This window comes from Scleropages formosus, chromosome 21, assembly GCF_900964775.1.
Source record: "Scleropages formosus chromosome 21, fSclFor1.1, whole genome shotgun sequence".
In the NCBI taxonomy this organism is placed as follows: domain Eukaryota; kingdom Metazoa; phylum Chordata; class Actinopteri; order Osteoglossiformes; family Osteoglossidae; genus Scleropages; species Scleropages formosus.
The window spans coordinates 13395404-13418193 of record NC_041826.1 but is presented as its reverse complement, the minus strand read 5'-3'; the positions used below and the strand labels follow the sequence as shown (position 1 = coordinate 13418193).

General features: G+C 43.3%; 2 protein-coding genes across 5 annotated transcripts in view; both read left to right on the top strand.

The window, feature by feature from the left end:
- The first annotated feature begins 298 nt into the window (after positions 1-298).
- Positions 299-8219, top strand: LOC108918622 (caveolin-1). 2 transcript variants are annotated; one of them, XM_018726068.2, is made up of 3 exons: positions 299-482; positions 1481-1651; positions 7360-8219. In XM_018726068.2, the coding sequence occupies exons 2-3, from the start codon at positions 1544-1546 to the stop codon at positions 7699-7701; spliced, it is 450 nt and encodes a 149-aa protein (XP_018581584.1). In that variant the 5' UTR covers positions 299-482; positions 1481-1543; the 3' UTR covers positions 7702-8219. The 2 variants fall into 2 exon arrangements, with proteins under 2 accessions (XP_018581584.1, XP_018581583.2); XM_018726067.2 differs by having other exon boundaries at positions 352-459.
- An 11516-nt stretch (positions 8220-19735) lies between these two features.
- LOC108918795 (hepatocyte growth factor receptor-like) overlaps positions 19736-22790 on the top strand; it is a 43101-nt gene continuing 40046 nt past the window's right edge. For all 3 annotated transcript variants that reach the window (XM_029247370.1, XM_029247369.1, XM_018726346.2), the window contains exon 1: positions 19736-20183. The gene's annotated coding sequence lies outside the window, so the exon portion shown is untranslated. The remainder of the gene's footprint in view (positions 20184-22790) is intronic.

Sequence of the window (22790 nt, the reverse complement as noted above, 5' to 3'; positions counted from 1 at the left end):
TCCTAATGTGTCCCCTAATATTTGTCAATAACTCCACTGAATACTCTTGACAGTATTTTGGTTCCAGGATACCTAAAAAGTTCAGTTTCTCATATCAACAGCAATCAACATTTCAGAAGAACAGCTTTCCATGGAGAAAGTCACCACAGCAGCGTAAACTGCGATCCCTTGTGAAGTGACCCATTCCTCCTTAAAACATGTGTTCCAGTGCGCTGGGCCTGACCAGCACCTCCGCGCAGGGTGGCTCCAGTCAATCTTTAACCCACTTTATGGCCCAGAGGTGAACATCATCCGTTGTCAGAGCTGCGAGGTCGTCCCTCCAGCTGGAGCAGATCCAGCACCTCCCAGCCACAAGCTCCGGCTTCCTCAGCGCCTCCGAGTCGCTCCGAGCGCAGAGACGAGACGAACCGGTTCCACCTCAGCATGACCGGAGCAGCCGGGGACAGCCACACGTTCGAGGTGGGAAACCCGACGCCTTCCACGTAAATATTAACTTTCTTCAGTTAACCACTGTCACTCAGCTCATGAAGCAGCTGGGCCATGTTAACTGGAGCAATTCTGGCTGAGTGTGCAGTGGTGGAAGGATCCAAACTCAGGACCTTCCGAGCACAGGGCTCAAAGCTCTAGACCCCACTAAATTCAGTCAGTGTGGTACAAGAAGCCTTGCCGTCTGCCTCACTTGGTTATAACGCTCACTGACTGGACTCATGGCTTCATGTTAAACATTCCCGTCTGATGCGGATACATGTAACCATGATGATGTACAAGGCGATACGCACGAGGAACGCGCTGCATGCTGCAGGTGCAGAGCTTAAATTTTAAAAGGCACGAAGTGCGTTTCTTATTTCTGCAATGAGTTATTTAACGGCACATGATCATGGAAACTGAATGACATCGTCGGATTGTCTCATCTGGTCTAACGCGGCGGGTTCATGCGATTTGTCGCATAAGCTTCTCCGCAACTTCGTCCAGAGTATTTCGAGGCGGCGCGCGCGTAAGGATCGTTGCGAACGACCGCGTCCAGCGGGCGACTTCCAGGTTACAGCTGCTTGTTTCTTGGTTCGAATCCCGCTGCTGTTGCACCCATATCGATGCAGTAATTTAAAATGCCCTCAGTCTGAATGGCTAAATAAAATTCTGATGAAGTTGATTGTCTCGCTGAAAATCACTCACATCATGGGGAATCGCCACGTAATATTTAACTGCACAAAAATGTATAAGTGGCGTCTTAGTTGTGGAAAAAAAAGAAAACAGTCGGTTAAGTTCACGCGGTAGGGAGGAGAGGACTGTGTGTGTGTGTGTGTGTGTGTGTGTGTGTGCGCTCGCTCTCTTTCGGAGGGGTGTGGTGCTCAGCTCTTTACCCATTTAAGACCATCCCGCAGCGGGACCGCGCGCAAACTTGCTGCTCTGCTCCTGCAGCCTCTGTCTGTTATTTCTTTTTTTCATTCTCCTCCTCATTCTCGGCGTGTGGCGCCGCCAGGAGTTTCCGCGTTCGCCCTTTATTCGGGAACAAGGGAATATATACAAGCCGAACAACAGAGACATGATGGACACGGACAGCCTGAACGAGAAGACCCTGAAGGACATCCACACGAAGGAGATCGACCTGGTGAACCGCGACCCCAAGCACCTCAACGACGACGTTGTGAAGGTACGTGCGCGCGCATGATTCGGGGCCACCGCCGGTCACCTTACTTAGGCTAAGCGCGGTGAAAGGAAGCGCGATCGACATGTGAGCGTTTAACTACCAGCGCGCGGCGTGCGGAGTCAGTCAGTGCGGACTGTGTTTAACTTCATAACTGTCACCTTCTCTCCAGTGCAAGGGGTTGAATTAATTGCGCTGTTTTTACACATTAGCGCAGTGGTTAGGACTGTCGCTTTGCATTCAGAAGGTTCTGGGTTTAAATCCCCGCTTTTTTGCCACAATATTTATTTACCGGAGAAAAACTATATATGTATGTATGTAAGTATACAGTATAGCCAGCTACATAAAGAGATCAATCACTGTAACAATTTACCATGCGCCACATAACAGTAATAACAACAATATTAATTGTGTGCAGCTGATGGTGAGTCACAGATGCTAGTTTTACTGAATTTGAAGTGACTGAAGTTGTCGGTTGGGATCTCCCAGAAGGACAGAGCCATCACACAACTGTGAAACAAAGATGGAATGTGCCAGTTCCTGTTACAGAAATGCTGCTCTACACTCAGAGCCAAACACACACATGCACAATGTCTACAACTGCTTGTCCCAGCAAACCAGAGCCTAACCCAGCAACATAGGGCACAAGGCTGGAGGGGGAGGGGACAAACTCTGCATGGGAGACCAATCCGTCGCAAGCCACCCCAAGGGGGACTTGAACCCCATACCCACCAGAGACCAGGCACAGGCTAAACCCGCCACACCACCGCGCCCCCCACAGCCAAGCGACCTTATATTAATAATCAGTCAGCGCTATAATGACAGTACATTCATCTCTTCATACACTTGATCTGGCCAGGGTCCTCGTCCCCACAATCCATTGGGCATTATCATCCGGGACTGTTTTACAGCAGGAGAATCCCTGTTTGGAAGCAGCTCAAGGGCAGCCTTTGTGTTTGGCGTCTGGCTTTAACCACCATAAATGTCCAGCGTCCGAGCGCCTCTACAGCGCTGCAGCATATGATGAGTGTTATCCTGCATTCCTCTCAACAAGGAGGAGGTCATTACATTGTATCCCAATATTTCCTGAGCCACTGAGGCACAATTGTTATACTAGGATAATTTTGTGAAAGTGAATTTAAATTCAAAACCTCTGAACGGCAGATTTTCAGGTAAATTTTCATCTCCTTCGCCACACATTTGACTGTGAAATTCTGCACACTGTGCACAGGGTGACGAGTGTGGACTTTGGTGAAGCAGGGAAACGCCCTTCAGTCCTGTGGACTCTGTGTAGCCCCTGAATTCGCTTGCACGTTTTGCACATGCTCATAATGAAGGCCAGGTTTTATTTTTTATTCCTTGACTTTAAGCTGGGAAATTTTTTATTCCGTTCCTCATGAATAATGAATATTGCATGAATAATGTATTAGTCAGGGGGTGCGGTGGTGCAGCAGGCTTGACCGGGTCCCACTCTCTTGTGGGTCTGGGGTTCGATCCCTGCTTAGGGTGCCCTGCAACAGACTGACGTCCTGTCCTGGGTGTGGCCCCTCCCCCTCCAGCCTTGCACCCTGCGTTGCCGGGATAGGCTCCAGCTTGCCGCGACCCCACTTGGGACAAGTGGTTTCAGATAGTGTGTGTGTGTGTGTGTGTGTGTGTGTGTAATGTATTAGTCTAGTATATAGTCAACTGTCTTGTGTTTTTTCTTTGTTTTATGCTTTTGTTCAGCGCTCTGTGTAACTGTGAGAAGAGGGCTCTGTAAAATTAAATTAAATTAAATTACATTACATTTATTGGATTGAATCTTTATGCATGAGTAAAAATGAGATTTTGTGCAATTTTCATACACACAGAAACTGCATTGTTCATCCCGTCCACTGGAACAGGAAAGGCTAGTGAGAGGATGACGCATTTCTGCCGCTAGGCTGAGAAAAAAAGTGTGTAGTGCTGCAAGGATGTTGGTTAAACATATCATCATTTACTTATGTCACAGATGCAAGAGCATTAACACATGGGGGAGCCCAGAAGCAAGGCCTCCATGTGGTGGCAGACTGCAGCTTTCAGACTGCTACTTCCATTCCCATCCACTCCCATCCTCTCCCATCCCTTCCCATCCCCTCCCACCCCCTCCCATTCCCTCCTTGCTAGCCACATGCAGCCACTTCAAAGACCATAAGTCACTGCCTATGTGCCTAATAGTGCCTATGCCACTATTCCAAAAATTTTATTTATTTTTTCCCCTTGTGAATAATATCCGTTTAGTGACATGTTGTGCAGAATAGGGGTGCAATGTGGGTAATACTGGTGCCCCACAGCTGAGCTGAGTTGGTTGTAGGGATCAAATCCAGCTCTAGGTGTGTGAAATTGCACATTTGCACCCTGTAGACATGCACAGAAGAAGGCAATGGAAAACCTCTTCCGGTCCCTCCCTTGCCTTGGAAACCATGCGAGTGGTCGCTGTGAGACAGCCTTGAATTGGCCAAACATCCATCCACCATCCAAAGGTGGTGCTCATGCAGCAAGGAAACCTAGAGTACAAAGTAAAGGGTTTTTTCAGACATTTAACGCACTAAGCTTATGATGGAGCGCCCCTCAACCTTCCAAGTGTGGTCAGCTCCTGGCGTTTGCTTCATTACAGTATGTGAAAATGCACAGAGAATCTGATTTGTCCTGCAAATGATTTGTTTTCCCTCCTTGGCCAGAAATCTTTTGCTGTTGGCTAAGTGATTAAAAATAGCATGCCCTCTTAGGCTCTAGATGAGTTGGATCGAGAGAGAGAAAGCAGAAATTCATGGGTACCACCTGCGCAAAGGGAGCTCTCTTGGCCCTAACGGATCATTTGGCTCTCTTGAGGAAGCAATGCATGTTGGATACGTCCAATAAAACAGCAAGTGGCTAATTTCAAAAAAGTTGACGAAAAGTCAATTGCACCCCAAGGCCGTGTGATGTCAGCACTGTGACACTTGAAACATATGCCTGCTGAAATGGAGTCCATCTGCCATCAGAGCAGTGAGCGCATATTTGACATGGTGTTTTCACAACAGAATTATTCAGTAAACTTTGTTCTCAACAGTGTGTACATGTAAATATCGAACTGCTTTTTTGAGTATAATGAATCAGTGTTTTTTAAAAATGTAGTGACTCCAGATTGTTTCCCCAAGTTAAAAACGAATAGTTACAGTGCATTCAGAAAGTATTCATACCCCTTCACTTTTTTCACATTTTTTATTTTGCAGCCTTATGCTAAAATCGTTTAAATCAATTTTTTCCCTCATCAGTGTACATTCAGTACCCCTTAATGTCAAAGCAAAAACTGAATTTTAGACATTTTTCCAAATTTATAAAAACTTAAAAACTGAACTATCACATTGACATAAGTATTCAGACCCTTTGCTATGGCACTTGAAATTTAGCTAAATTGCATCCCATTTCTGTTAATCATCTTTGACATGATTTGGAAAGGCACACACCTGTTTATATAAGGTCCTACAGCTGACAATGTGTATCAGAGCAAACACCAAGCAATGAGGTCAATGGAATTGCAAGCAGAGCCTGAAGACAGGATTATGTTGAGGCACAGATCTGGGGAAGGCTACAAAAATGTCTGCAGCATTGTAGGTTTTTAAAAGCACTATAGTCTCAATAGTTCTTAAATGGAAGAAGTTTGGATCAACCACGACTCTTCCTAGAGCTGGCTACCCATGTATGGAGATGGGAGAAACTTCCAGAAGGACATACTTCACTGCAACACTCCATCGATCTGGGCATAATAGCAGAGTGGCCAGATGGAAGCTTCTCCTCAGTAAGACACATGAAAGCCTGCTTGGATTTTGCAAAAAAAGTCACCCAAAGGACTCTCAGACTGAGAAACAAGATTCTTTGGTCTGACTGAACTGTTTGGCTTCAGTTCTAAGCATCATGTCTAGAGGAAGCCAGGTACTGCTCATCACGTGCACAATACCATCCCAGTAGTGAAGCATGGTAGTGGCAGCATCATGCTGTGAGGTTGTTTTTCGATGGAAGGGCCAGAGAGAGTACTCAGTGTCAAGGGAAAAGCTGCAAGGAGAAAAATAGAGATATCCTTAATGAAAACTTCCTCCAGAGCATTGTGGACCCCAGATTGGGCCGAAAGTTCAAAATCCAACAGGACCATGACCCTAAGCATAAAGCAAAGACAACACAGGAGTGGTTTTGGGACAACTCTACGAATGTCCGTAACATTGTAAGTCACTTTGAGAAAAGCGTCAGATAAATTTAATGTATAATGTATAAGTAGCCTGACCTTGAACACAATCAAACATCTCTGGAAAGACCTGAAAATAGCTGTCCACCAATGGTTCCCATCCAATGGCAGAAAATCACCAAATCCACGTGTGCAAAGCTTGTCGCGTCATACCCATGAAGACTGAAGGCTGTAATTGTTGCCAAAGGCACTGCAAATAAGTACTGCATAAATGGTCTGAATAATTATGTCAATATGATATTTTAGTTTTTTTACTTTGAATAAATTTGATTTCTAAAATTATGTTTTCACTCAGACCTTATGGGATATTGAGTGTGTGAGTGTCACAGAGAGAGTGTATGGATGAGTGACCCATTGTAAGTAATGTCTCTAGCAGTGTAAGTCACCTTGGTGAATAAGGTGTGTGGGCTAGTAAACACTTTGTAGTATTCATTGTAAGTCGCTTTGGAGAAAAGTGTCTGCTATGTGAATAAATGTAAATGTAAATGTAGACTGATGAGGGGAAAAATCAAATGATTTCAGCATCAGGCTGCAACTTTAAAAAATGTAAAAAAAAAAAAAGTAAAAGGGTCTGAATACTTTCAGAATGCACTGTATTATGCCAATAAATAACTGATCTAAAATCAATGACTAAGCAAAATTAACTGGTTATGCGTTTGTAAAATGTCTGCTTTCAGCAATGTGTCATACACTGCCATACTGAGTGTATTTAGAGTTTCTGTAGTAGCAATAACATCATAGGTTTCTGAAGCTGATGTGAAAATACTGAAGGTTGGTGAAGTCTGATGGCCTGACCAAAAATCTCTTGCCACTGAGCATTTTGTAGGAAAGTGATATCATAGGCATGTGTGATAATGTTTACTAACAGTGCATGAATATCACAGTCCTGTTTAGGTCAGGTACTGACATTATTTTAGTATTGTAGTATGGTGTTGTACTTTGAAGATATACACTTTTTTTCTGTTACGTTGCAGAGTGCTTCAAAACTAAGCAGTTCTTCCACAACGACAAAGGAAATATTCAGTACTCATCCGTATTATTCTCTGTTTGATTAAATGTTTTTATAAACTTTACATGGTCATTTACAGTTATATAAATATCAAAATGATTTAAATGAAATGAATGAGAACTTTATCCTAAAGGAAAAAGCATGGATTATATGTATAATCACACATTATATATGCATATCATAATTTGTCATGAATATTGTAGTTTTTGTCAGAATTTTACAATTTAGACCTACATGCTGTAAATAATTTTTTCCATACAAAGATCAAAACATCAAAGCAATACAAATAATAGAACAACAAAGGTGTCTTTCTACATTAGTCAATGTGCAAATTTTATTTACAAATTCAGCTTTTGTAGTTGATGTTTCAAAGATTATGAATAAAGGTTGATGAATGTGGTTAGATGGTTTGGAGGAAAGAGGGACTGGATTGGAATATGATGAGCTTTCTATTTCTTATCGCAGGTGGACTTTGAGGATGTAATTGCTGAACCTGCCGGCACCTATAGCTTTGACGGGGTGTGGAAGGCCAGCTTCACCACCTTCACTGTGACCAAGTACTGGTGCTATCGGCTGCTTACGGCCCTGGTGGGCATCCCGCTTGCACTGGTGTGGGGCATCTTCTTTGCCATTCTCTCCTTCTTGCACATCTGGGCCGTGGTGCCATGTGTCAAGAGCTACCTGATTGAGATCCACTGTATCAGCCGCGTCTACTCCATCTGCATCCACACCTTCTGCGACCCCTTCTACGAGGCCATGGGGAAGTGCTTCAGCAACATCCATGTGCGCATGACCAAAGAGGTATAAAATAAAAAAAGAGGTAGAAAGGAGCCGGGAGCAATGCTCAAAAAAGAGAGAAGGAGACGCTGCCAAAGGGGGGTATGGAGTATGCTTTGGAAGTGGGGCTTAGTATCTGCCTGTCCATCTCTGTCTCCAGAATTACAGATACTGTCTTCAGCAATAATTTCATGGACACAGACATCGGAGTGGGGAATAATAAAAAGCCACCACATCCTTACATTATTTCACCCTTCTGTTTGCCTGGACTGTGCCATCTCTCTTGTTCCTGGCCTAACTTCCAGAATGATGCAAGAGTTTCCATTTAGATTTTTTTTTTCTGCTCATATACCCTGCTATTTTATGCCTAGTTCTCACTTTTAGTCACTGATGGTTGTCCAAAAGAGATCTCTTTGGTGGGGTGGGGGGTGGACTATGGATTAAGCCCCAATGGCAGAGTGCTATGTAAGATCGGCAGCTCCAGGAAGAGCATTCAGTGGCTTCCCTTGTCACACGCTGACTCTGATCTCCACCGTCACATGAGCAGACACACAGCAAACGAGGGTTTCGGTCAGAGCTCCAGGAGTGTATTCAGTGTCAACTGGTTCAGCTTCAGTCCTGTATAACTCATGAAATAAATCACACAGGTTACAGGTCATGGGCACTTCTCACCAGTAAAGAGTGACACTCCATCCTTCCTCACTGATTCACGCAAAGCTGATGATGCATTTTACATGTACTTTGAATTTGAAGAATGTTTATTTTGTTTTGTTTACTGAGCCTTAGCTGGCAGTTGTATGTACAAGTCTACGTGCAGAAATATTCCACGTCCTTTGTCGTGTTTGATACCTATAGCGATCAGTGACACTTCTGTGTTTCCCAACCTCTTAACAAGCAGACACACACTGGCAGCAGCAGAAAAGCAGTACCAGTGAAGATGCCTCCTTTAGATGGACAGGTGCTGGGAATGTTTTGTACTGACATGATAACACTTTTGTCTACCTGCTGTTCTTGAACTTTGCAATGCTGCAGCCATAGCTTGAATTCATTTTTGATCAAGGGTCATATTTTTGATATGTAATAAAAATTTCCACACCCAGCTTTTACTGTATATCACAACACGCTGAACACATTAAAAGATAACATTAATATCATATGTTCTACTGTCTTTGTTGTCCATAGACTGCTTCTTTTATTTTGCTCTGCCATCTAAAGTAATGTATATTTTGACCTTTTTTGTACAACTGGATGTTTTAATGGAAGTGCCCTGCTCAATAATCCTACGACAAGGTCCCCTTCGGGAAATCAACCAATGACCCTCAGGTTGCAAATCGGTGTCTTTAAACCCCTGTTTTCCTAAGCTTTGTTTACAATGAAAAGTTAGAAAACACTGCAATGTTCTCGTTAATCTATTCCTACTTTCCATGTAAGCTTGTCAGATACAGCGTTTGCTTGTTTGGTTAGTAAGTTCCTAACATTTTTTTTTTTTGACAAGACTAATCGCGAGATGCATCCGTTTAGGATGGTAGGATCTGGCCATGGTTTCTGTGGTCGTTCCACATGGTAATGGCAAGCAGGCTGTGAAAGTTCAGCTCAGCTTTCCCGCTGTGGCCTTGAGTCCTGCGGAGAGCCGAGGGTTTGTTCTTTGTGTGCTGCACTGATGCCGTTGTTATGATTGGTTATTAGTCCCTTATTTAGAAGTAGGAGCTGTTCACACAATTAAAGAGGGCAGAGAATCCATGGAATAAATATGTTCCTTCAGTGATTGATACTGTATAATTCCCCTACAATAAACTTTTTGTGCAGCAGATCTTTCTTTCACTAACATTCATTAATGTCTTTGTAACTGCAGGTGCTTTTCAGTTTCAGTACAAGCACAATTTCCAAGTGAGATATAGATCTGGACACAAAAACTGCTGTAAGATCAGATAAAGCAAGTTTTGGTTCTTTCTCCCAACTGAAATTAAATTATTTTATGAATTAACTTTTTTTATAAAGCACTAGTTAAGTGATCAAAAGCCAAAAACTGTACTAATTTCATATCAAATCATTAAATATGTCCTCTCAGCTTTAGATCACTATGCAGTAAGAATGTCATTGGTATCAGTACTGGTTCATGCTGGTTCATCTGAAGTACTATGATGAAAAGTGATAATGTTAGTTCATCTTGGATCAAATTTATTGGACTGTGAAGCAGTTGATCCTCTTGGAACATTTCCCTTTTGCAGGGCTTAGAACATACTGGACCATATTGTGATCAAATCCATTACGAAGTTCATAATAAATCTAAAATTTTTTATTTCTTGTTGTATTTATTGGAGGCTGTTGATTCAATATAGGGTATTTATTCATGTACGGACTGGGGTATTTGTTCACACCATGCGCAGAGCTGTGAATCGGGCATGCCATCGTGGTCCGTCATGGTAAGGTAAGCCAACAGCCAAGTTTCCACACTAACTGGTGAAATCGAAGAAAACAAAAAAGAGAAAACCCCGATTGACGTTACAAGACTAAGACTCTAGAACAACACCTCGGTTTCAGTCACTATTAACAATAATGATTTTAAGGATTAACAAACAGGATGCTGCTGATATTGAGTCACCTGAGCCAGCTGGTGCATGATCTCACTGGTAGTCTGCGTTGCCACCTACATACACACATTTCGGTCACCGAGGAGCAGGGAGAGAAAACACACAGGATGGAATTATGACAGAACCTGAGTTATGTGCTCACTCCCCACTATTTGCCTTTCCATTGCTTTGTAAACTGTAATAAATACAGTAAAGGTTACTTTTAAATGGGTACATAACCTGCAAAAGAAACATTTGAAAAGCCCTTTCTATGTCTACACAGCAAGGCCATGTCACGCAGATGGGTTCGACACAGCAGAAGAGCCAGAGTTCTCACATTGCATTCATGAGGACCGTGTCTCTTGGCTTCATGCTTCTCGTATCAGCAGAACAGTGCTGTGACTGACAGAAATACAGTTCACAGCTGTTAAAACAAGTTGCCGGAGACAAAGGACGTGAATCTTTGTTAAACAAGGATCAGTCCTAAGTCTTGATAAAACAGATAGTCGACTAACTAGCTTTTTTCATTCTCATCAGTCCAACTACAGTGCACAGATTAACTACTAACATATCCCTTCGGTTGTTGCCTGTCTGATGGAACAGGCATGTGCCCTGGTGACAAGTATTAATTACGCAATGAGAGTATTGCCATAGCTATGAAGCTTATTATTGCTACTGTTGTGTGAATCAAAGCAAATCAGAGATTCACCACAAATCAGAGATACATTACATTACAATACAGTATATTACGAGTCCACGGGGAAAACGATCATGGTCACAATTTTGAAAAAGTGTCGTTATCCCCCTAACCCTATTAGATCATTGGTTCTAATTTCTTCCTAAAATGCTTTCCTAATGAAAAACGGTCATAGTCCGGCATGGTGAAGCAAAAAGGGAAAGCCTCGTTCGAAAGAACAATCACTGTCCAATTCGCCGCAGTGAAAAACGATCAAGGTCTGAGTTGTGTCAGCTGATCGATGTCACCTGTTATCAACTGACCAGTTGTTTATTTCTGTTGAGTTTTCACTTGTTCAAAATGACGGAAGCCGAGAGCTTGCCGACAAGCCGAAGAAGCGAAAATTTAAAGGAAGACAACGTGAATTAGACAAAATTCATAAGATTCAGAATATTTTATAGTCGACGATTGCAAATGCACAACACCAGGATCGTAAGGTGCTACAGCGAGTGGTGAAAGCTGCTCAAACCATCTCTGGAACGTCTTTACCATCACTGGAGAGCCTATACCAGGCCAGAACCATCAGGAGAGCCATTAACATCATCAAGGACAGTAGTCATCCCCAGCACAGCCTTTTCACACCCTTACCATCAGGCAGACGCTACAGGAGTGTTAAAGCCAGAACTTCAAGGCTGAAAAACAGTTTCTACCCACAGGCCATCAGACTTGTGAACAACACCCATCCACTGCCTCTCCATCCATCACGGCAGACACAGTTCACCCTCTGAGCCTGAGAGGTGTCAATTACCCTCCAACCCTCTTACACACACATACACATCCACAACGCCAATAACATCAGAGACCACAGACTACCTCCGCATACCTTGCGCACGCAAACACACACCCCCTTTCAACTGCAAATAGACCAATCTACCTCTGCAGGACTTTGCACATGTGCGACTTCCACGTTTACATTGTGCACTGCACACTTTATATATGTATATAACTTCGTTCCTTGGATTTTTGCACTAATCGTAATTTTTGTAAATTTGTGATTTACGCCTTGTGTTTTTTTTTCCTTCTGGTTTTCTTTCCTTACGTCCTTACAATTTATGTCAAGGCTGCTGAGAGGATTCACAGAGTAAGAATTTCACTGTATGGTGTAACGAACTGTTTGCTGTACACATGACAATAAACTCTTGAATCTCAGTGTTTTTCTATATCCTTAGAAGAAGAAGGAGCAGCATTAATGAGGCACCTGAACGAGATGAGAGGAGAAGGTGAACAAGACTCACACTTTATTTGATGTTTCTCTGTTTCAAGAACACAAGACAAGTAGACGTCGTCCGTGGCCGTGGGTGGCCGGTGCCACCCCTGACTGAAGCTCGGCCACCCCTCTGGCCACCCCCGTTGTGCAAAGCACTCTGACCACACTGACAGGTGACTTTTTTCATCGCTCAAACTTGTATGACGCACATAGTGTTCCGTGCGGCGCTATTAGGCTGAAGAGCTGCGAATCGCCCGCGCGGCCCAAACCTCTGTGTGTAGGAGGGAGGAGTAGGAGCGGGAAAATTAAATTTCGGTACCGTTACTGCAGCCAAGTCCAGCGCAAGTGAGCGACACAGGGGGGGATACAGTGATCAGGAGAGTAAAATCAGTGTTGTTTACTTACATCACTAACATTTCATGAAAGTTTGTTAAGTTGAGGTACTGCGATGTTCCATCATGAGAAACAAACGTTAGCTTAATATCGCGTACCTTAGCTATGTTAGCTGAAGTTACTGCAACTGCCAGCTAATTTTTAAAAATAGTGTTACCATGAACGTTTCAACATCATACGCTTACATGAGTCTGTCACTGTTTTTGTAAGTAGCTGTTCAGTTTAATAATAAAACGTGTTTCTTGATAGGTGTGTTTGTCTAAACTGTAGAGCATGAAAAGGAAAGCAGGGGAAGATAGGAAGATACCTTCCTTTTTTAGTAACTGAGGACTAGTAGCAGCAAAGCTGAAAGTGACAAAGAAAGAAGCGGGGAAATGAATGGTACAGAGAGAGGAGAAGGAGGGGAAATGTGTGCTGCTAAGAGAGACAAGGAGGATGCAGAGATACAGTCGGAGTGGAGTGAACGCAAGACAACAAACCAGTAAGTAGCATGTCTTCTAGTGGTAAATATTTCAGTATTCAGTGAAAGAATCTCCCTCAGTTTCATGGTGCCCATTTATATAGAGAATCATTTGATTGCCAAAGGCTTGATTTTGTTTTAAATTAAAACAAAAACAGAATAGCTTGTTAGCTAGTACCTTTCTACATATATCAGCAGTGGAGGACCACACGTTTTTGACATAAGCCAAAGTTAACCTTTTAATACCGCGGAACTGATATCAGTAGCACACTATGCAGACATCTAACAGCAATGGATGTGTGACGGTAGGAGTTCACAATACTGCTGTGCACAATTTTGCTATTGCAACAAATTGCACTTCACAAAGTTTAAATTATTCCGTTCCAAAGCAGAGTATTGAAGTTTTATGAATTTTTACTCTTTATGTTGACTAAACTTAAAATTAAAATATGAGAAAAATTTTTCGCATGGAGGGGGCGCAATGGCACAGCGAGTTTGGCCAGGGTCTGTTCTCCGGTGGGTCTGGGGATTGAGCCCTGGTTGGGGTGCCTTGCGATGGACTGGCGTCCTGTCCTGGCTGTGTCCCCTCCCCCTCTAGCCTTACGCCCTGTGTTGTCGGGTTCGGCTCCAGCTCGCCACGACCCCGCTTGGGACGAGAAGTTTCAGACAACGTGTGTGTTTCAAACAATTTTTGCATGAAAGAGATTGTCTCAGTTCAGTTATTATCTTTTGTTTGAAAGATAATTTTGTAGCTGATTTTCCAGGAAGTTAGTTGAAGGATTGGAGAAGTTTCAGCTTTTCACCTACGGCACCCTGGTCATCTCACCTCTCTGTTCTGATTGCAAGTTACATTCTTTGCTTTTTTTCCATATTATTTGTAGCAGGTCTGCAGATCCATTGTCAAGATCTTTCTTCAGTGTCTGTTAACCAAGGCCTCTACTGGTCAGTTCCACTAGAGTGGTTTTGCCATCTGCTGGTCGGTTTTAGGAACAACATGCCCACACTCCCTTGAATTGCATGAACTTGTTGAAGGGCTGCCTGCTGTTCCTGAATCAGTGTCAGAACATTATTCTTGCATTAATTACAATGTCATGCATGGCACATGACTGATGTCACCCCAGCTGCTTTTACTAGTGTTACTGAAGTTTATTTCTTCATTTTGTGTTGAAAAGAACAACATCAGAACGGAAGCTCAGTCAGCTAATCATACATCATTAAAAACTCAAATATCTAAATAGACTCTACCCCAATAAAGAAGTGTACACACACTGGCTGAAACCACTTGTCCCGAGGGGGGTCACGATAAAGCGGAGCCTAACCCGGCAACACAGGGGGCAGGGCTGGAGGGGAGGGGAGGGGAGGGGACACACCCAAGACGGGACGCCAGTCGATCACAAGGCACCCCAAGCAGGACTCGAACCCCAGACCTGCCAGAAAGCAGGACCCGGCCAAACCTGCTGCACCACCGTGCCCCCCATCTAGTAAAGAAGCGGAAAAGACAAAGAACAGGATGGGCACTAGGTTCTGTCAGGTTCTACAAGGTTCCTCTCCAGTAACCGCTTTTACAAGACTTGTGTTCAACTAAAGATTGACAGAAACACAACAAACCTTGCTGTTACTTCTATTACGTGTTTTAACGAAAAGTGGACTGTATGAACTGAGGTGTGTCACAGGAGTGATTCAGATTAAGTGCTACTTATAGGATTTTGGAGCAATTCCCTCAAGAGACTCGAACTCGTGGCTGTCTGGTTACAAAGCTGGTCTTTTCAAGCCTCTCTGTGACCTGCTGCCCTGCGGACACATCACTTGTCCTCCTGTTTGAGTCTCAGAGTCCAAACCCAGGTGGAGGGTAATAACAGGTGTGTGTTGTGAGGCTGCTGTCCTACAGATGGAGAGACAGCACATGGTAGCGTCACACTCTGGCCGCCTTCAGCTCCTGAAGGCAACACCTGGAGTTTGCTCACCTTCCTCACGTCAGACCACTTTAGCGTCACACCCATTTTTACCGCAGTTTCCTTTCGGTCCTTCCTCAAGGCTTCTCCACACAGACGTGGGCAGGAAGAAACTCTCAGAACTGACTGGTCCCTTAGCACATGTCCCATCAGGGGCTCAGGAGGAGTTCAGCTTGCAAAGTTTCTTGTGCCTAGAACTACACCTGTGGCATCCATAACTTGCAAAGAGTAGCGCTGCACATAGGAAAAGTAACTGCTCCAAAATTTGGCTAAAGTCAGTTATTAAGCTTGAGTGTATTAGTTGACCTGTGAGATTTTTTCTCCCAGCAATTTTCCCATGTTCAGCGTGTGACAGGTCAAAGGCAAAAAAAAAAAAGAGCTCTACTTGAGAGAGATGGTGTTGTAAAAGCATACAGCGAGCAGGCATCTCATACTTTTTTACAGGTGAATGAAAACTGTACATGGGGGTCGGGAAAGGCTACTGTGCTACACTGTGTCACCTGTGCTGGCAAACTTGGCTTCAGCTTTGGTTTCTGTTTGGTTTGATTTGTGAAGCTGTTTTGGCTGAGCTAAAAAAGTGCATTCGAAGGCATCCGTCAACCTTAAAACTAATAGCGATATCTCTTAATTCAAATATTTACAGTTTGCTGGTTCAGATATGGCACATGCACTGTTACAGAAAAAGAAGTTAAGCATTTTGTTATATTTCTTTGGAAACCTTTGAATATTTTGCACGTCTTACCACATAGTACCGGGTCAGACAGTGCACTGATTTCCATCAAGGAACCGAATGTGTGCTGTGGCTTGGATTCACTCTGGATGTCCTCTGAGGAAATATGAGTCAGAACAATGAAATCTTTATAATAAACAGTTCTCTGCAGCCTCGGGGAGGTGTGAATCGATAAAATCAACTGCACAGACTTTCATAGATGTTCTCATGTTGGAACAAATATTGTTATAATAATATGAAGACAACAATCGCATGCAACATCAAATCCTGTTTGATCATTTTACTCAATATGAGACCTATAGTCCTTTCTATATCTTTTTGTCTAATACCAGCTCAATGCCCCTTACAACTAGTCTGGAAACTGCTGACATTCACTGGCACATTTTGTCCTTCTGATGTCTTCAGTTTAACAGGGAAATGACTGCTCTGCAGACGAATGACTGAACTGGGTCCATGACAAATTGGACTGGAAGGCTCTGTCAGCCGAGGCTTTGATCAGCCTTTATAGTCGTGGGTAACTTGTGGTCAGCAGTTACCTTCCAGCGGTATTGACATGAAAGCAGTAAGTGACATAGCCTGGATTAGTTTCTGGTCACATGGTATAAATTTCAGGTTTGTACAGATTGGATTAGTGCTGCTGGTCAACCAAGCCTTTATTATGGAAGAGACAAAAAAAAGTCAGTGGGTTTCATTACATCATAACAGCAGATGGCAGCAAAGGCAGCAAATGATATAACACAGTCTAATAATATTATAGCCATTTATACATTTCACATTCAGTGTTACAAAGCAATTTAATTTTGCAAATGTACACAGCAGTAAGGGTTCTACATGGTTTATTCATGACATATGGAACCCAGTGCCTAAAAATAGCACTACAAATTGCAGGTGTAAGATCCACAATCAGATGCAAACAGTAAACATGCCCATGTAAATCATTCTTGACATTGCTAATGAGTGGGTGCCTTTTATTTCTGCAGAGAGGGAAACGGACTCCCACATTCCACGGTCACTCAATCTGACCAAAGAGAAGCCCGGTAATTATATGTCTGGTTTGTGGGCTTCACCAACTTACCGTTCCACACCACATGTTTAAGGATAGCGGTATGTGGTGGTGCCCTGCGTCCCCATACAAAATTCTGTCCACAAGCACAAATACGGGTCACAAACAGATTTTCCCTGAAAAAAAAAAAAAAAAGACAATTTTATTGTGTAGCGCTTATCTTCCGTGGTGGGATTTTGCCAACATTGCGTGGACTCAAAGTAATATAGCGTCAAACAAACTTTGTTAGATGTTCCCCTTCGAGAGGTGAGATTTGTTCCAGTGCACAAACATCTGAATTCGTTCATTCAGCTGTGGAAGTTCTCAAGGAAGGCCAAAAACACAAAGTCAGACCCAAGCTAAGAGTAAAACTCATGTTGTTTTCCGTCTTCATTCTGTGATGTTAGAAAAAGTCGTATGAGCTGTACTCAGTGAAAATCCCGGCAGAGATATGGACAGTAACCATGGCAACAAATTGAATGAAGGAATGAGGGTACTCATTAAGCACATTTACCATTAATCAAGTGTTTTGTTGCAATGACAACACTACAGTGCTTACACTGCAGAAAAGGTGTTCTTGAACAGATATAACACAGTCAAAATTATCGCTTTGATAAGAAACCCCATATAGTCATTTTATATATGGTGTTTTTAAGAGCCTGCTGAAGAACGGTTAGGCCAGTTACAGCATTTGTTTTAACAATGTCATTATCCCAAAGGTGGTCAGAACACATATGCTTGATTTTCTCTTAACTACTACTATATGGTGTGCTTACAGAAGCAGAAATGCCTTTTTAAAGTGATTCACACAATAAAATAACTTTTGTTATTAACATGGCACCCTACGGTGTCAGTTTTATATGCTAAGTTACAATTCTGATCAATTTATACAAACGGGCTGTTCTTACTGGTGCGGTTCTGAGTGACTTGATCAAGAGAACTACAAAAGAGAGGGATCTGAACTAGGAAACTTCGGATTCGAAGAAAACAGTCCTAATTAAAGCCCCAAACGTACATCCCCACCACCTCTACTTCCTCTCATCAATGTCCATTGAACACAGTGGACCCTCGAACCCTCAGTCTACCACCATCTATTTTGTCTTCTCACTGATGAACTGCAGCTGATTCCTTTTACACCAGTCAACAGATTCCTTTGTCAAGCCTCTGTACTCATCCCCCTGCCCGTCCCTGAAGCACCCAACTATTGCTGAATCATCTGAGATCTTCTGCAAACGACAGTTCTGTAGCCCATAATACAAGATACGACACATGTATCGGTTTACGTTGCCTGATGCTTCTCTCCTAACAGCCCAGGCTGCATGGTGTTGAACATACTGGAGAAGACACAAAACATGATCCTCACACTGCACCCTGCAGCTTCCAGGTGGGAGTAGGCTCTGTCCAGAAGCTCAGTGATACAGCAGTTAATTACGGTTTCATAAATTCTAAATTAACTTAAAAGTCTTTTTTTGGGTGGTGGGCAGCCACTAGAGCTTGGACCCCCAGAGTTTTTTGTCCCTCCCTTGCCTTTTTTTGTTCCTTTCCTCCATGACCAGTTTTCTTACTTACTGCTTTAATAATTGCATAGTTATTGTTGTAATTTAATATATAGCCAACCTTTTATTTGTATAATGCTTCTGATCCTTTGTTCAGTGCTCTGCGTCACTGTGTGAGAGGAGCGTTCCACAAAAATAAATTGAAGTGAATTTAATTGAACTGACAGCACTGTCAACTCCAATACAGCCCTAGCAGGCAAACTGGAGAAGGTCCGGCATAGTACTTAGCAATGTGGATGATTACAATGATTTTCCCATGTACACAGCAGGGTATTCTCACAGTACCATTTAAAGGTAGGTACCCTGATCAAGGAAATGACAGCAGGATGTGGGATCTAAATACAGGACCTTCAGGTTGCAAGGTGACAGTTCTAACCACTATGTGACTTGATGTTCCCATATACACTCCATGCTGTCCTTGTGGTTATGTAGGGGTAAATCAGCTCTAGGAGGTGTTATTGTGAGCACACATGTAGCAAACAAATACCTTGCGCTGATTTAATCATAGCACTGCCAGTTTTACTATGCACGTATTAAGAAAGATTACGTTACCCTACTACTCGTGACAGTGCTCAGTCCTTCGGTGTGTTTTAAGGTGACTCCTTGTCTCCACTATGCCCATTTCACAATGTGTTTCTGACTTTCATACCTAGAGCCTTAACGGGTTATTTATTATCTACTTATTTGCCCTGTGGAGGGACTCGACTGATTATCAGGCATCACAAAGGCACTGCAATCTTTCCTCTTTATTTGTGGAAATGGTCTGATCCGTACACGTTCAAAGAGCTGAGCACACATTTATGTCGGTTGCCTTCTCTCGTTGATGTCTGATGCTTGATCTTAGCCTGTTGCAGAACGGTGCAGTACTGTAATGGTATTAAAACAGCTGCATTTTAAGAACTATGACAAATGCTTTACGAAGCATACACATATTCTATACATACTGGAGGGGCTAAGCTCACTGGCTATGCAATAAGAACACAGGCTAAATGCTGTTTTTATCTTGCAACAGTCGCTAAATTACTGTGTGTCCATCCATCCATCCATCAGAGAAAAGTGTGTGGAAATCTGAAGCTGGACTCTCTTTGGTTAAAGGCTTTCATTTTATGAAGCAAGAACATTTCTTGAACATTTCAAGAACCTCTCTTTACTCTTTCCCCCTGGTTTGTCCTTGTATTTCTATTTTATTTGGTCCAACACTTTGCTGGAGCATAACAACTTCTCAGCCAGGTACTGGGAATGAAAAACACAAGCAAGAAGAGTATTCAGAGTGACGAGTTAACATTATCATAGTGGGGAGATAAGGCCGGTATCAGTGACTGGGATGCGGGGGGAGCACTTCCAAATTCCAAAGCATCTCGCGGTTTGGCCGGTCCCGTCCTTTTCTCTGCGGCTGTCATTCTCTCTGTTGGCGCGCGAGGCTGCGTGTCAGCCGTGACGCGGTCTTTGCGAAGAGACCGTCGAAACTCACCTGAACCGGTGGCCAGTGAGTGCGCGCGCGTGCGTCCGCGCGGTATCTCGTGCTCGGGAGCGGCGCGCGCGCAGTGGCGCTGGCACGCGGCGGGGAGGAGAGCGCTCTCGATGAGAGGAGGCGAGGGTGACCCGCGCGGTGCGTCGCGCGCCCCACCAGTTCCGTCTGCGTGCTGTGCGGACCGTGTGTGTCCAGGGAAGAAGAAGGGGTCGCTTGTGGGGACGGGCTCCTCGGAGCGGCGACATTCTACATTAAACTATAACTATATTGTCCTTCGGGGTTTCTGCGTGTGGGTGCGCGCGCGCGAGTCTCCTCTGCTCTGGACCTGGAACTTCAACATGATTTGATACTTAGAAAACTCACATTTCTGCCACTGTGTTACAAAACCAATACTGGTAAGTAGTCTAAGTTTACGTGCTGACTCTACTAATTGTTTTCACTTGGATTTGTTTTCTTATTTTTAAGTGCTGAAGAAACTAACAGTACGCTTTTTTGTATTCTCATCATCTCGTATAAAACTTAAAAAAGTTTCTATTCTATTTTTCCGGGAAAACAAAATAATTTTGGCTGTCGTAGTCACTTTTCATTGCGGTACACAGACTACAGTCTCCGGACCGAGTGGCAAATAATCATATGCCATGACCACTTAATTAAACTGATGAGCCGCGGCTGTTGTTGCTCGGAACATCTGTACTGCATTTATTCATTGTGCTCTTCTTCGTTACGTACTGAGAAAAAGCAAACTAATACACCCCGAGCTGACTACTTTATTCTTCTATTTTTTTTCCCCTTCTTTTTTTTCCCTATGGCTATGCCAGTGCCCCCATTCATCGTGAGTCACCTTCCTCGTTTTCTGCCCTTTTTTCTAATGTAAAGCACTGACATTGATTGTGGGAGTTCCTGTTTTGGATTCGTTCGGGAGAGAATTGTCTTGGAAACAGGTGTTTTTCGGCCACTTGTTTTGTAACGGTAGGGAAATATTTTTGCAAGGAGCTACTCATGTGTCCGAAATGAAAACAACATTCTCCACGCGTTATTCAGCCGCGCGCCACGGGGCACGAGCCCGCGTCTCCGTTCCACCGGCGTCTCCACGCACGGCGAATTGCGCGTTAACTCACTTTTACCGTTTTTTTTTTTTTTTTTTTTTCTTTTTTCTTCAAACAAACGTGAGGATGCTGTGATAGTTCCGCTTAAACTCGAGCCGGTTGGTCTCGCTCAGCCTCAGGTGAAAAAGTAAATCATTCAAGTCGAAAGAACAGCCGCGTTACACTAACTTTTTTAGTCCTCCTTGTGATGTCTCGTCCGCGATGATGATTTTCCATCATATTTTGTGTATGTTTCAGGGTCAGATGTGAACTCGGGAGTGTCTTTGTGGATTACAATGATGGAAGTCAAGACGCACAAAAAATCATGTAGGAGCTATGGGGACGTGTCCTAGTGTCCAAGCGTGTGTTAATTTGCTCCAGAGAGAGTGTATGTAGTACAACTTCACTGACAGCATTACTGTACAATATTTGACCCCGAACTGCGTATAGGCTACTTTGCTGTCGCTACATCCTCGCATACTTGTTGAGGTAAAAATGAAGTAAAATGCCAATTGTTGCTGTAGCATGAAAAGCACTGCAATTCTGAACGTGCCTCTTATTTTGACAGTGTCTTTGACTTTATCTTATAAAAGACCCTGGCCTGTCTGGGGTAAAACAAGAAATGGAAGTCCATAAAATTGTCTCCTTGAAGATTTTCTCCTTCCTCCGCTGAATCTTTTTTGGATCTGCAGAAAAAAAAAAAAAAAAACGTTGCTTTAAGCCAATAACACCTCATCATTCCCAGTGTCCACAGTCCTTTCTACTTAAGCGTTATTCTCTTTTCTCCCGGGCTGTGGTTTCTAAACTCTAAAGAGGTCCGAGACCCTGGTGAGTCACGCATGGAGCAGACGAGACCGCAAGCGGGTGTCACTGGACCCGTGTCCCATCCAGAGAGCGAATCCACAGCTCCCGGGAGCCAGACATAACCGACAGCGCCTAACAAAGATGTCCCGAGGCTCCCCCTTTTCGCGAGGTGCCATAATGCCCCATCTGAAAATTAAAGGCCGTTCCCTGGGGAGCCCTCTAGTGACCTGGGTCACGTGTCACCCGGCAGCTTCAGTGGCTCAGTGCTGAAGGGACCCTTGTCCTCTTGTCCCCTTCACCCAGAAGAATTAGTCATGGTCGTACCGCTTAAAAAGCCATCCTGATGCTCACTCTGCAGAAAAGGCCTGCTTCTAAACGTTTAGGAATAGTTTATTGCATTTATTGTCAGTGTGTTTGTGTATCTTATAATATTAAAAAAATAAAATTGGTAGGAGGGTATCAGGATTCGTCTATCCTGTCTTTTATGCACCTACTTGAACGATGAACATCGGTGCAGTAAGCGGAAGGTAAGAGACTAGGTTTACTTGAGTCACATGTCTGCAGCCATGTCTCCTTCTCTTAATGTAATCCACAAATTGTACTTTTGCTGAGATGCACGTCACTTTGGACAAAAGCATCTGCTAAATGAATAAATGTAAATTTATTCATTCAGCTGACGCTTTTCTCGAAAGCAGCTTACAATTATTCACCCATCTCTGTAGCAGGTTAAGGACCTCAACATTTATTTTTTGTGTTTGGTTATCCACAGCACATGCACAATTTACATTTGGCCTCTTGCAATCAAAACGACGCCTGTCCAATTTTGCTACATATTAGAAAGATAAAAATAAGTCAGTGTCTAGGTTTAAAATATCCTTGTAAATTGTAATACAAGAGAAACAATCCAGGTATCACGTGAAAGGAAGCATACCTACAAAGAAGGCTCAGGCGTAAAGCTACTGGCTAAAATAAAGATATCAGGGCTATTTTGCTTTAATTTTGACAAATTTGGGAAATCTGTTGTGGAAAAAATGGTTTTCAAAATGAAAATGAATACGCTGTAATAGAGGACGTCACAATTAAGATAGCAGTCATCATTTTCGCATCAGTTTT